This window comes from Schistocerca gregaria, chromosome 4, assembly GCF_023897955.1.
Source record: "Schistocerca gregaria isolate iqSchGreg1 chromosome 4, iqSchGreg1.2, whole genome shotgun sequence".
NCBI classification, from domain to species: domain Eukaryota; kingdom Metazoa; phylum Arthropoda; class Insecta; order Orthoptera; family Acrididae; genus Schistocerca; species Schistocerca gregaria.
The window spans coordinates 256304142-256316959 of record NC_064923.1 but is presented as its reverse complement, the minus strand read 5'-3'; the positions used below and the strand labels follow the sequence as shown (position 1 = coordinate 256316959).

The 12818-nt window shown below is 39.5% G+C and overlaps 1 protein-coding gene across 1 annotated transcript in view; it reads right to left on the bottom strand.

Annotated features, from left to right (window-relative positions):
* Positions 1-10163: 10163 nt before the first annotated feature.
* LOC126267029 (protein FAM50 homolog) overlaps positions 10164-12818 on the bottom strand; it is a 126704-nt gene continuing 124049 nt past the window's right edge. Inside the window, exon 7 of the mRNA XM_049971811.1 lies at positions 10164-12019. Within this exon, the coding sequence (XP_049827768.1) occupies positions 11795-12019 (225 nt within the window). The 3' untranslated portion in view covers positions 10164-11794. The remainder of the gene's footprint in view (positions 12020-12818) is intronic.

Here is a 12818-nt window from a genome sequence, read left to right as displayed (position 1 = left end):
AACAAAGGCAGGAGAGGTGGTGTTAAAAAGGATGAGAGAGGGAAGGGGACGGGGGGAGAGTGAGGGTGAAAAAAGGTGGAGGGGAAGGGGAGGGATAAGGAGGGTGCTCACATGTGGGTGGGTGGGGGGGAGTGGGATGGTGGGAGAAGGCACTACACAATCTGGATGGTAGAGAAGTGGTGTGGACAGAAGATAGAAGGGAAAAGATGAGGTATTAGGAGTAAGGTGTAAGATGAGGCAGTGGGAAACAAGTTAGCGAAGATTTAGGAAGGGGGATAGCAAGAGTGCAGGATATGCTGGAGAGGCAGTTCCCATCTGTGTAGTTCAGAGAAACTTCTACTGGAAGGGAGTACCCAAATGGACCATGTAGTGAAGTGGTTTTTGAAATCATTAGTGTTGTGTTGTGATGTGCATCATGTTTGGCAACTGAATGGTCAAGTTTGCAGTTTGTCACAGTTTGGTGGTGGACATTCATGCAGGTGTACAGGGTTGGTTACTTGTCATGCCCACATATGATGCTGTATGGTAATTGTAGCATAGCTGTTACACAACATGTCTGCTTTCACACATGGCCCTGCCTTTTATTGGGTAGGAGGTGCCTGTGACTGGACTGTGGTAAGTGGTGGTAGGCAGATGTTTGAGACAGGTCTTGCACCTGAGTCTGGACCTGCCTTTTATTGGGTAGGAGGTGCTTGTTACTGGACTGCGGTAAGAACTGGTGGGCAGATGTATGGCAAGGTCTTGCACCAGTCTGTTGCAAGGGAATGACTCATGGGGTGCGGGAATGGGAGTAGGGATGGACAAGGATATTCTGTAGGCTGGTTCAGTGGTAGATCACTTCTCTGCGTGATGATCTTTCTATTTTCTTATAAAAACTTCCATGAACTGTTTTAAAAATGTAACCTAAATGTGAAAACAAAAAAAACTCATATAACACAAGGGACGTTTTAAAGACTACTTTGTTTATGATACCATAGTGAGTGTGCATATTGCAACAAACATGAATGCTACCTCCTAGTATCCTTTGCGAACAAGCAGGCACCAGTTGCAGTTATTAGCTTAGCTGTACACGGAATTGTGCATCTTTGAACTGTTCAAAATAATTGAATCACTTGCCTTGTGAGACATACGGTCTGTGATACATTTTTTGAGTGCAAGAAACATGCTGGATGTGCACATTCATCATTAGCTTTCTGAGGTGTATGGTGGTAATACAGTTGTTAGCTAACCTGTACACAGAATTGTGCATCTTTGAACTGTTCAAAATTACTGAATCACTTGCCATGTGAGTTACGCACATTCATCATTAGTTTTCTGAGTTGTATGGCAATAATGCATTGAACAAACGTAAAGTGAGAAAATGGGTAAGAAAGTTCAAATGTGGTTGTGGAAATGTTCACAATGAAGAATGCTCATGTCGACCATCTATGATTCTAGAGATTAGGTGACTGCAATTAACATGAAAATTCAAGTGGACAGAAGATTCACAATAACTACTCTCTCAGTGGATTTTCCTCAAGTGTATAGGTTTATACAGTATAAAATTGTGTGAAAACCTAAACTTCAGGAAATTGTGATGATGGGTACTCAGACTCTTTACAGAAGACCACAAACGAAAGAGACTGGCCAGTTCACTCACTTTTTGACTCATTGTGTCAAACAAGGGTATAAACATACTGAGTCCCATCGACACAGGATATGAAACATGGGTATCCTATTTCATCTCTGAATCCAAGCAACAGTCAATTGAATGGTAAGATTCAACCTTTATGTCAAGGTCAAACTCAAACAAACGATGTCACAGGGCAAGATCATGATAACTGCCTTCTGGAACAGGTGTGGTGTTTTGCTGATGAGGAACAATGGTAAACGCAGAAGCCTAATGGACAACCTTGATCCAACTCCAACATCTGGTTTAGAACAAATAATGCGGCATGCTGACAATGGGAACTCTGCTCCTTCCACTGCTGCCCAGACTTAGGAAATGATTGACTTTTTCAAGTGTCATGTTTTGTCTACATATCTGCTTCAAATCTACAATGAAGAATCCATATAAATAACAAGACATAAATTCAACGGTGATAAGATACACTGCATCAAATTTCCTATTGACTTGCTAACAGTTCCAGATTTAGAAAAAAATTAATAAAATATTTAAGGTTTTAAAACAATGAAAAAAGGGGGGTGGCAGTCAGAGTGAAAGAATAACACAAATGTAATGATAATGAAGAAAAATAACAAAAAGATCAAAAAATAAAGAAATAAAAACAGGTGTCACTAAAAGCAATCAAGCACAGCTGTTCAGCCTTTTCAGGAGTAGATAGAATTACAGAGAAAAACATATGTTTGAAATAGCTGTACTTTGCAGATATCAGCAGCACTATGTGATGCCAATATTTTGGAAAGAAGGAAAGATCAAAAGAATAGAAATGATGGAGAAGAATAGTTGCTCTGACAAGGTGAATAGTTTAAGAAAGTAACATGTAAATATTTGGAAAAATAAATACTCCTAACTGCTCTACATTTTCGAGTGTTCATACCTACAGAAAACGTATCTCACCCTGTGAGTGCATCATTTCAGCACTCTTGATACTTGAATAGAGTGTGTTAATATAGGCCTCATGTTGAGATTTTCATTTATTCTCCACAGATGACCTACTCCACAAAATGAGATATAGCTTCATATTCTAATAGAGAACTCTACATCTACATCGATACTCTGCAGTCCACCTTATGACATGTGGCAGAAGGTATCCCGTACCACTACTAGTCATTTTCCTTCCTGTTCCACTCACAAGTAGAATGAAGGAAACACTGCCTATATGCCTCCATTCCTTGAAGTCAACCATTCACCTTTCCTACCACATCCCTTACATGCTTGTTCCATTTCATACTGCTCTGCAACATTACACACAGATATTTAAGTGGCAAGACGGACACTACTAATACTGTATCTGAACATTATGGGTTTGTTTTTCCTACTCACTTGCATTAACGTACATTTTTATACATTTAGTGCTGGCTGCCATTCATCACACCAATTAGAAATTTTGTCTAAGTCATCTAGCATATTCCTACAGTGACTCAACTACAACACCTTACCATACACCACAGCGTCCTCAGTAAACAACCACAGATTGCTGCCCACCCTGTCCACCAAGTCATTTGTGTATATAGAGAATAATAGAGAACCTATTGCATTTCCCTGAGGCACTCCAGATGATACCATTGTCTCTGATGAACCCCTCTCCTTGAGATCAACATATTGAGTTCTATAGCTTAAGAAGTCTTCAAGGCACTTGGATGTCTGTGAACCTATTCCATATGCTCACACTATTTTTAACACCCTGCAATGGGGCACCTTGTAAAATGCTTTCCCGAAATCTAGAAATATGGAATCTGCCTGTTGCCCTTAATTCATAGCTTGCAGTATATCATGTGAAAAAAGGACAAGCAGAGTTTCATATGAGCAATGCTTTCTAAAACCATTAAAATTTGTGGACATAGATTTCTCAGTGTCAAGAAAATCTGTTTTATTTAAGACTGAGAATATGTTCAAGAATTCTGCAGCAAACCAAAGTTAGGTATAGTGCTCTGTAATTTTGCCCTTCTTGTACACAGGAGGCACCTGTCCTTTTTTCCAATAGCTTGGGACTTTGTGCTAGGTGAGAGATTTGTGATGAATGTAGGCTAAGCAATGGGCCAATGCTTTAGGATACTGTTTGAACAACTGAACTGTGATTCCATTTGGACCTGGTGACTTTTTTTTTAACTCCTTCAGTTGTTTCTCTGTGCCAGGGATGCTTATTACTAAGTCATTGATACAGAACTCTGTTCGATGGTCAAATCACAGTATGTCTGTATGATTCTCCTGTGTGAATGGTCTGTTGAATGTCAAATTTAAAACGTCAGCTTTCGTTTTGCTATCTTCCACTGCCATTTGCTATCTTCCATTGCCACACCAGACTGGTCAACCAGTGACTTGATGGAAGCCTTAGACCCTGTTAGCACTTTACATAGGAACAGAATTTTCTCAGGTTCTCTGCCAGATCTTTTGCTAAAGTTTGATGGTGATAGTAATTGTGTGCTTCATGCATAGATCTTTTCACAGATGCATGAATCTCACTACCCGTTGCTTGTCATCATTTGCGCCTTTTTTTGAATCAAGAGAGCAACAGCCTCAGCTTCCTTAACGTTTTCCAAATTTAGTTATTAAATCATGGTGGGTATTTTCCATCCTTATTCCACTTACTTGCACATATTTCTCCAAACCATGATTTACAATCTTCTTACACTTTGCCAAGAATTCCTCTGTGTCCATCTTACTGGAGCTAAGTGATGACAGTTCACTGTCGAACTGAGATGTTAGCAACTGCTCATCTGACCTTTATGGAAGAACCACTCTTCTAGCCCTCTTAACTGATTTATTAAGTTTCATGACTATAGTTGCTATAATAACATCATGATCACTAATCCCTGTTTCTATACTGACATTGTCAATAATGTCCAGCCTATTTGAGGCTGCAAGGTCTAACACAGTTCCATTGCATTTGCGCTGTGGAACTAGCTGCTCAGGACAGTTTTCAGAACACATGTTCATAAGTACTTCGCACAACTGCTTTTCTGTACCACTCACAGCGAACCCATGTACATCCTACACTCAGCAGGTTAAAGTTGCCTCCAACTAGTAATGCATGATATGGGTACTTACACACTACTGACTATAGACATTCTTTGAATTACTCTAGAACTGTCAGAGCCAAACGGGGTAGCTGGTAATCCGATCTAACTACTAACTTGGTTTCACCTAGACCTGTAATATGCGACCAGATAATTTCACTTTCACTCAACTTCGGCCTCAATAGAGATAATGTTTTTGTCAACTGTAGCAAACAATCACCTTCCTATAGTCTCTAACCTGTCTTTCTGGTGTATGTTCCATGATACTTTTGCATTCTGTGGAGACCATTTGGATGGAAGAGTTCTCTCTGTGGGCAGTACGCCTAACAAAAACCAAACCATTTGCTTGTCAAAACAACTACTCACACATTCAGTGGTTCCATTTATTTAACAGATAATGGATCAAACTAATGAAGACATGATATATAAAACCATTTGTACCAATTATTTTGAACTTTCCATCAGGCTCCAGCTCTGGATTGATAAAGTCTACAGAGTGGCAAGTTAGGTGTTTATTCTTTTCTGTGTTCTTCACATAGGGCCGTCATCCACTTCTGTAGGCTGTGCAATCAGATTCCTCTGGAAGGGGTTACCACGTCGGTGGTGGTGGTGGGGGAGAGGCCATGGTGCGGCCCAGCATAGAGACCCGGTGGCTATCCAATCTGTCTGCAGATGCTGCTGCCTTCAGATCGGAGTGTTCCTGACGCATTTTGTCAATTGTGGGATTCCACGCTGCACTGAGCTGGAAACCGCTATCCCTGTTTACTAAATTGTTGTGCAGACGTATCTCCACTGCCTCTTTGAATATCGAGTCCTAGAAACCGTCAACACTGCGCAGTTTCTTTGTTTTTTGAATTCAAAGGTGTGTCCCTCGATAATGCTATGTTCTGCTACTGTGCACTTGTTTGTCTGTCCTAGTCATACATTCCTGATGTGTTCAGTACAGCACTGGGAGATGCGTCGTTGTGTCTGCCCGATATATTCTATCCCACATTTACACTCAGTACTGTAAATGCCCAGCGTCTGCAACGCCAGCTGGTCCTTGGTTGAATCAAGTATATCTTTGACTTTTTTTCAGTGCGTGGAAGATGGTCATTACTTTGTGATTCTTTAATATTCTTGCAGTCTTGGCTGTTGGTGGTCCAGCAAATGGCAGAAACGCCACACGTTTTGCTTTGTCTTCTTCTGGTTTCTCCTTCCGCCTCTTGTCTGCACACATGGTGTGTCTTATTTGTGTCTTGGTGTAGCTGTTCTTTTGGAAGGTTTCCCACAGATGTGCTAACTCACGCGGAAAGCTCTCCGCCCCCCGCCACCGATGTGGTACCCACTTCCAGAGGAACGTGATTAGCTGGCCTACAGAAGCGGATGACGGTGAAGCAGCTATATAGATATGCAGAACACAGCATTCTGACACTTCACCAGAAGATGATAGGTACGAAACTCATCGAAACGTTGTGACAAGACGACGCCACCACTCAGCTGATAACCTGAGAAGAATTCATCACTGCCAATTATAGACTTGGATATGTATGGATACATTGCAGGGGTGCAGTCATGTGAAATACTTTTGAACACGTTTTCTGAAAATGGTCTTGAGCAGCTAGCTCGGCAGCCTACACACAATGGAAATATCTTATAAGACCTTGTAGTTACAAATAGGCTGGACCTTACTGACAATGTCCATATAGAAATGGGATTAATAAACATGATGCCATTATAGCAACTATGATTATGAAAGTTAATAAATTAGTCAAGATGGCTAGGAGAGTGTTTTTAAGAGACAGAGAACATAAGCAGTTATTAGAATCTCACTTGGACAGTGAATTAGCATCACTTAGTTCCAGTAAGAAAGATGTCGAGGAATTATGGGCAAAGATTAAACAGATTGTAAATTGTGTTATGGAGAGTAACACGCGTAATAAATGGATAAAGGATGGAAACGACCAACCATGGTTTAAACACAAAATTCGAAGGATGCTGAGGAAGCAGAGGTTGTGGCTCTCTTGGTTCAAATGGAAATGCCCAAATGATGACAAGCGTAGGTTAGAAAAGATTTGTTCACCAGTCTGGTGTGGCAGTTGAAGATAGCAAAAGGAAGCTGAAGTTTTTAATTTCATGTTCAAGAAATCACTCACACAGAAGAATTGTACAAACATACCGTCATTTTGACCATTGGACTAACTCCCGTATGGATGACATAGTGATAAGCATACCTTGCATAGAGAAGCAAATGCAAGACTTGAAAGCAAATAAATCACCAGGTCCAGAAGGAATCCCACTTTGATTTTACAAAGTGTACACTAAGGCATTGGCCCCTTACCTAGCTTGCATTTAACATAGATCTCTTGCCCAGCACAAAGTCCCAAGTGACTGGGAAACACATGTAACTCCAGTATATAAGAAAGGTAAAAGAAAAGACTCGCAAAATTAAAGACCAATATCCCTAAAGTCTGCAGAATCCTTGAAAATATTCACTGTTCAAATATAACATACTTTTTTGTGACCTACAAGCTTATGTCACGAATCAGCATGGTTTTAGATCTGTGCAAAACTCAGCTTGTTGTTTTCTCACTTGATATACTGAGAGCTATGGATGAAGGGCAACAGGCATATTCCATATTTCTAGATTTCTGGAAAGCATTTGACACGGTACCCCACTGCAGGCTCTTAACAAAAGTACGAGCATATGGAAGTAGTTCACAGATATATGGGTGGCTGAAGACTTCTTAAATAATAGAACCGAGTATGCTCTACTTGACAGCAAGTATTCATCAGAGCCAAGAGTATTGTCAGGAGTGCTCCAGGAAAGTGTGACAGTATCACTGTTGTTCTCTATATACACAAATGATTTAGTGGACAGATTGGGCAGCAGTCTGCGGATGATACCATGGTGTATGGTAAGATGTCGAAGTTGAGTGACTGTAGAAAGACACAAAACAACTTAAGACAAAATTTCCAGTTGGTGTTATGAAGGGCAGCTAGTCCTAAATGGGAAAAATTTAAGTTAATGCAGACGAGTAAGGAGATGAAACCTACAATGTTTGGATAGAGTATTACTTGAGTCCTGCTTGACACAGGTGGTAGGCAAGGCAAGTGGTTAGCTTCAGTTTATTGGGAGAATTTTAGGAAAGAGTGGTTCACCTGTAAAGGAGAGTTCATATAGGACACTGGTGTGATCTATTCTTGAGTACTACTTGAGTGTTTGGGAAAGTACCAGGTCGGATTGAAGGAAGACATTGCTGCAATTCAGAGGCAGGCTGCTAGATTCATTACTGGTATGTTCGAACAACACGTCAGTGTTGAGGAGATGCTTCGGGAACACAAATGGGAGTCCCTGGAGGGAAGGCGACATTCTTTTTGAGAAACACTACTGAGAAAATTTAGAAAACCGGCACTTGAAGCTGACTGTTGAATGATTCTACTGGCAAAAAACTTACACTGTACATAAGGATCACGAAGATACGAGAAATTGGAGCTCATATGGAGGCGTACAGACTGTCATTTTCCCCTCATTCTATTTGCGAGTGAAACAGGAGGAGAAATAACAAGTAGTGGTACAGGGTACCCTCTGCCACACACTGTACAGTGGCTGTGGAGTATTGATGTAGATGTCGATGAATGTAAAGCCATTTCCAGGAAGAATATGAAGCCATTTCCAGGATGAATATAAAGCCATTTCCAGCAAAAAAAATTAATTAATTAAATAAATAAATGCTACTGAAATAACTTCACACAATAATTTTTATATCACACCTGAAAAGGGGCATTGTTAAATGAAGAAGATACTTCTCCAGCCAAAAAGATTACCCTGCTCTAGTCAAAGTTGATATACACCACAGCAAAGGCGATGCAGTCAGTCTTCTGATAGTTAGTTAGAGGTTGATTTATAGCTGCTCTCCAGGATATGGAGTGATGTCTTTCAGTCGTCTTGTAACAGTCTGCTGCTGCCAGAAAACTAACCAACCTCTCTCAGCACATGGCAATTGAGGAATGGATTAATATGCATGTGCTTCAAGAAATAATGATCATCTGCTTCAATAAGCACACAGGGCCAGCCATTTCCTCCTTTCCGCACAATATAGCAACTTTCCTGATATTCTTTCCACCAGTGCCTAGCCATTCTTTTCAGTACTCCACACTTTTGCCCAGCATCTGATGTGAAGTAGTTTCCATTTTTGATCAGTTCAATCACTCACACTCTAGTCTCTCAATCCCATTATGGCTGCATTGTAACTGATGCTTTTGAGATGTACCACGCCATTTATAAAGGGGACCGCCTACAATGCAATGAAAAAATGAAGAATAACACAAGAAAACAACTATTTTCTCAGTTAGTTAAGAAAAGAAGTTAGTGAAAATGCTTTGTGGAGAATTACTACTAAAAAAGAAGAGATATACATTATAAAACAGATAAGACAATGCTGTGAGTTATGACCATGACCTGAGTCACAGAAATGGGAATAGTATTCAATGTGATAATTCATTCAGTTTCTCACTCTTTTTAGACAGCTGGCCACACCGCATATCTAAAATTTGGGGAGCACAGTGTCTTGCATTAGACTGTATGTCCAGATCTAATCAAGCAGCAACAAAAATGCATTTTCTTGCCACTAGCTTAGTCATGAATGCAACGTCATAAGCATTGTTTGCAACTCTGTTGTCATAATAGTGATTTGCAGATGTGGGACTTATTCACCATGCTACATACATCTCAATGAAATATTCTGAATAATTCTCACTTAAGAGATCACACAGAGATAGTTAAGTAAACTTTCCTAAACTTGAGAAAGTAGCTTCATGGATAAGCCCCCCCTACTCTCATCTTTCATGTTGTGAGCTACTTACCTCTGCTATGAGTATGGTAACGAGAGAATGTTTACTGCAGCAAGGTGGTGTGTGCATAGCTGTGCAGTGCTCACTTTCCTAAACAGCAGCTGCTTTCAAAATGAGTTCAGATTTTGCTGCAAAAGCTGCATCTTATCATTTCCTTTCACTACAATTTTAATTGAGCCACTAACTGTCCAGTGAAAGTAAGTGATGAATCTTAACCCTTATGCCACATGTCCCCTGGGGACCTTGTAGCAGCTTCCAAAGTCATGAATAGCAAAGTACATCACCAACAAAACAAGACAAAGTCCTTGAAGAGATTTGAAGCAATTGTCAATTACAAGAATTTGTATTTTCTAATCTGCTTATCAAAAAAGATGGTAAAATTATGGAAGCAATGAACAAGTTTGTTAGTGTGCATCACCTATGGCATATCTGGTGGCAAAAAATATGAAAGTGCACAATTGCACATTTTGCCTACTACTTCTGTTTTGTTTCTTCTTCAGAAGTCATATACTCTGTTTTTTTTTTAATCGTTTCTTGACATTTTGGACAAGGTAGTTTTGCACTAAGTTTTAGTTTTGTTAAAACAAGGCTTCTCTACAAGCCAATCAGAATACATGTGCAATTCATTTTTTAATAATGAAAATATTCAGTCATGATCCAAATGATGTTTTATTTCATTACTGGTGACTAGTTTCAGTATTTTTAGTCCATTTTCAGACTGTGGGTGGCACCACTGGTGATCTGCATACATGACATCAGCTACACAGAATAATGGAGGGTTTAGGAGTAAGAGGGGTAAGTTATTCATAACATGATACTGATTTGATGTAACACCTCAAGATACCGATCCAAAGGAGATAGTTATGAATTCATGACCCCCCCCCCCCCCCCCCCCCCAAAAAAAAAAGTGTTTGTAGTTTGCCAGGTATCACCTTCCTAACGTTTAGCTAACTTTTGGAGAATGAAGTAATATGGAAAGTAAATCTGAAAAATGGCAAGGAACTATACAAAATTTATCAGTTTCTTGGTCATATAGATGGACTTGTGTCCTGACTACTTATGGAGAACATTCCGGCCAGGTAAAGGTGCTCGTTCACCGGCTGACTGTACCTACTGCTGATGACAAATCTGACGTGGCTCAAAAGTCCACAGGTAGACAGGTAAGACAGGAAGGGGAGTGGCCTCCATTCGTGAAAACCTTACAGAAAGCTTCACTTTCCCCAATAGGGGCAGAAATGACTGACAGAAACAGCATTCCCCTCATTTACATGCTCACCTATGTAGTGTACCTAAACTGGGATACCTGAAGTACTGTAAGTTTTTAATTGCTCCTCTCTCTTTGTCATGATTTATAGGAAGATAAACCTGACAAGATTACACTGCTTTGTGGTATAGCATCAATGTTATCTCAGTAGTTTCAGTTTTATTTAATGTACATCTGTTAACAGTTTTCTTTAATGAAATAGGTCTCGTTTCGGATGCCACCATGGCAGGATGTTTAATGAAGATGCTCCGTCTTTTGTGTGAAGTAAAAATTGTAAACTTGAATCTCAATAGAGCGTTTATTAAACGTTTGGGGTTTCATTTAAGAGGAGGAAAAACCTATGTCTGTTAAGATTCCTACTAACGTCTGAAGTAAATTTATGATCCCGACCTCGTGGCCTCTTCTTGTAAGTCATGTTCACCCCCATTTCACATACCCATAGAGTGCAGATATGTATTGGATGAATGATTTCCAAATGCAGTGAAATCTGATTTCTTGGAAGGAGAGAAATAATAATAGAATAATAATCCCCCCCCCCCTCCCCCACACACACTGTTAGTATTATTATAATTGTAGGCATATGTGGCACATCTAAAGTATAGATGACAAGAAGTTAAAATTTTAGGAAAGAGGAGGATGGAGAAAGACTGTAACAAACTATGACTCCTCTAGAACTATCCCGTATCCTTGTGTGGGATACCTGATGGTAAGTACAGAATATGCTATCATCCCTGGCAGTTAAAGATGAGAGTTTAGCACTATTCAGCATTATTTTAATCAACACATCATATAATCCTTGATAGTGAGTCAATAAGAGAGAGAACAGTACATGATATACTGCAATTGTTAGTTACACTAAATGTATTGTACACAGTTTTTATCTTACACGTATTTTACATAAATAAAGCAATGGTCTCTTGAAAAATTTACCATACAGAAAGTCTAACCAATCATTTCTTAAATGTACAATACATTTAACTTTTGATTGTCTTGTCTACATTTTAAAAACAATGCTTTTCATTTCTTTGTATTTCTATCCGAGACTGTGTATTTGTCGTAACTTTTTGTTGGATCATATGGTTCCCAGCGGCTAGCTGGAAAAATGTGTTTGTTTCTTTCGTACCAGCTCCTTAACAAAACCTTGCCTGCATGTGATTCTTCCTTCTCGACACTTGCATCATTCACTAGTCTGACATCATCATGCACGTCAAATGTAAACAAAGGGCCACTTTTACCACGTGCCTGGAAAACAAAAGAAACTCATAAAATACGTAAAATTGATTAAAACAATGTATTTTCCTTACTTCAAAGTATTCTAAAATTACAACTGTGCCTTTAAAGGTTTTGGCATAACAACCTCAATTAATGCACAGTAAAAATTTAAATTACAATTTCAAAAGTAATGTTAGATCAAACATAGACCTCTATTTCATTTCCTGAAACTGCATATATTTGCTTGTTGCTTCACAAACTATGACAACAGGTCTTAAGGAGCTTTCGTTATGACATTTAAGCTCACTGTACATTTTTTGTGAAGTACAGTTTGTGAGCAAGATGTATGAGACAGGTGAAATACCCTCAGACTTCAAGGAGAATATAGTAATTCCAATCCCAAAGAAAGCAGGCGTTGACAATGTGAAAATTACCGAACTATCAGTTTAATAAGTCACAGCTACAAAATTCTAACGTGAATTCTTTACAGACGAATGGAAAAACTGGTAGAATACGTCCTCGGGGAAGATCAGTTTGGATTCCATAGAAATGTTGGAACAAGTGAGGCAATACTGACCTTACAACTTATCTTAGAAGAAAGATTAAGGAAAGGCAAACCTACATTTCTAGCATTTGTAGACTTAGAGAAAGCTTTTGACAATGTTGACTGTAATATTCTCTTTCAAATTCTAAAGGTGGCAGGGGTAAGATACAGGGAGCGAAAGGCTATTTACAATTTGTACAGAAACCAGATGGCAGTTATAAGAGTCGAGAGGCACGAAAGGGAAGCAGTGGTTGAGAAGGGAGTGAGACAGGGTTGTAGCCTCTC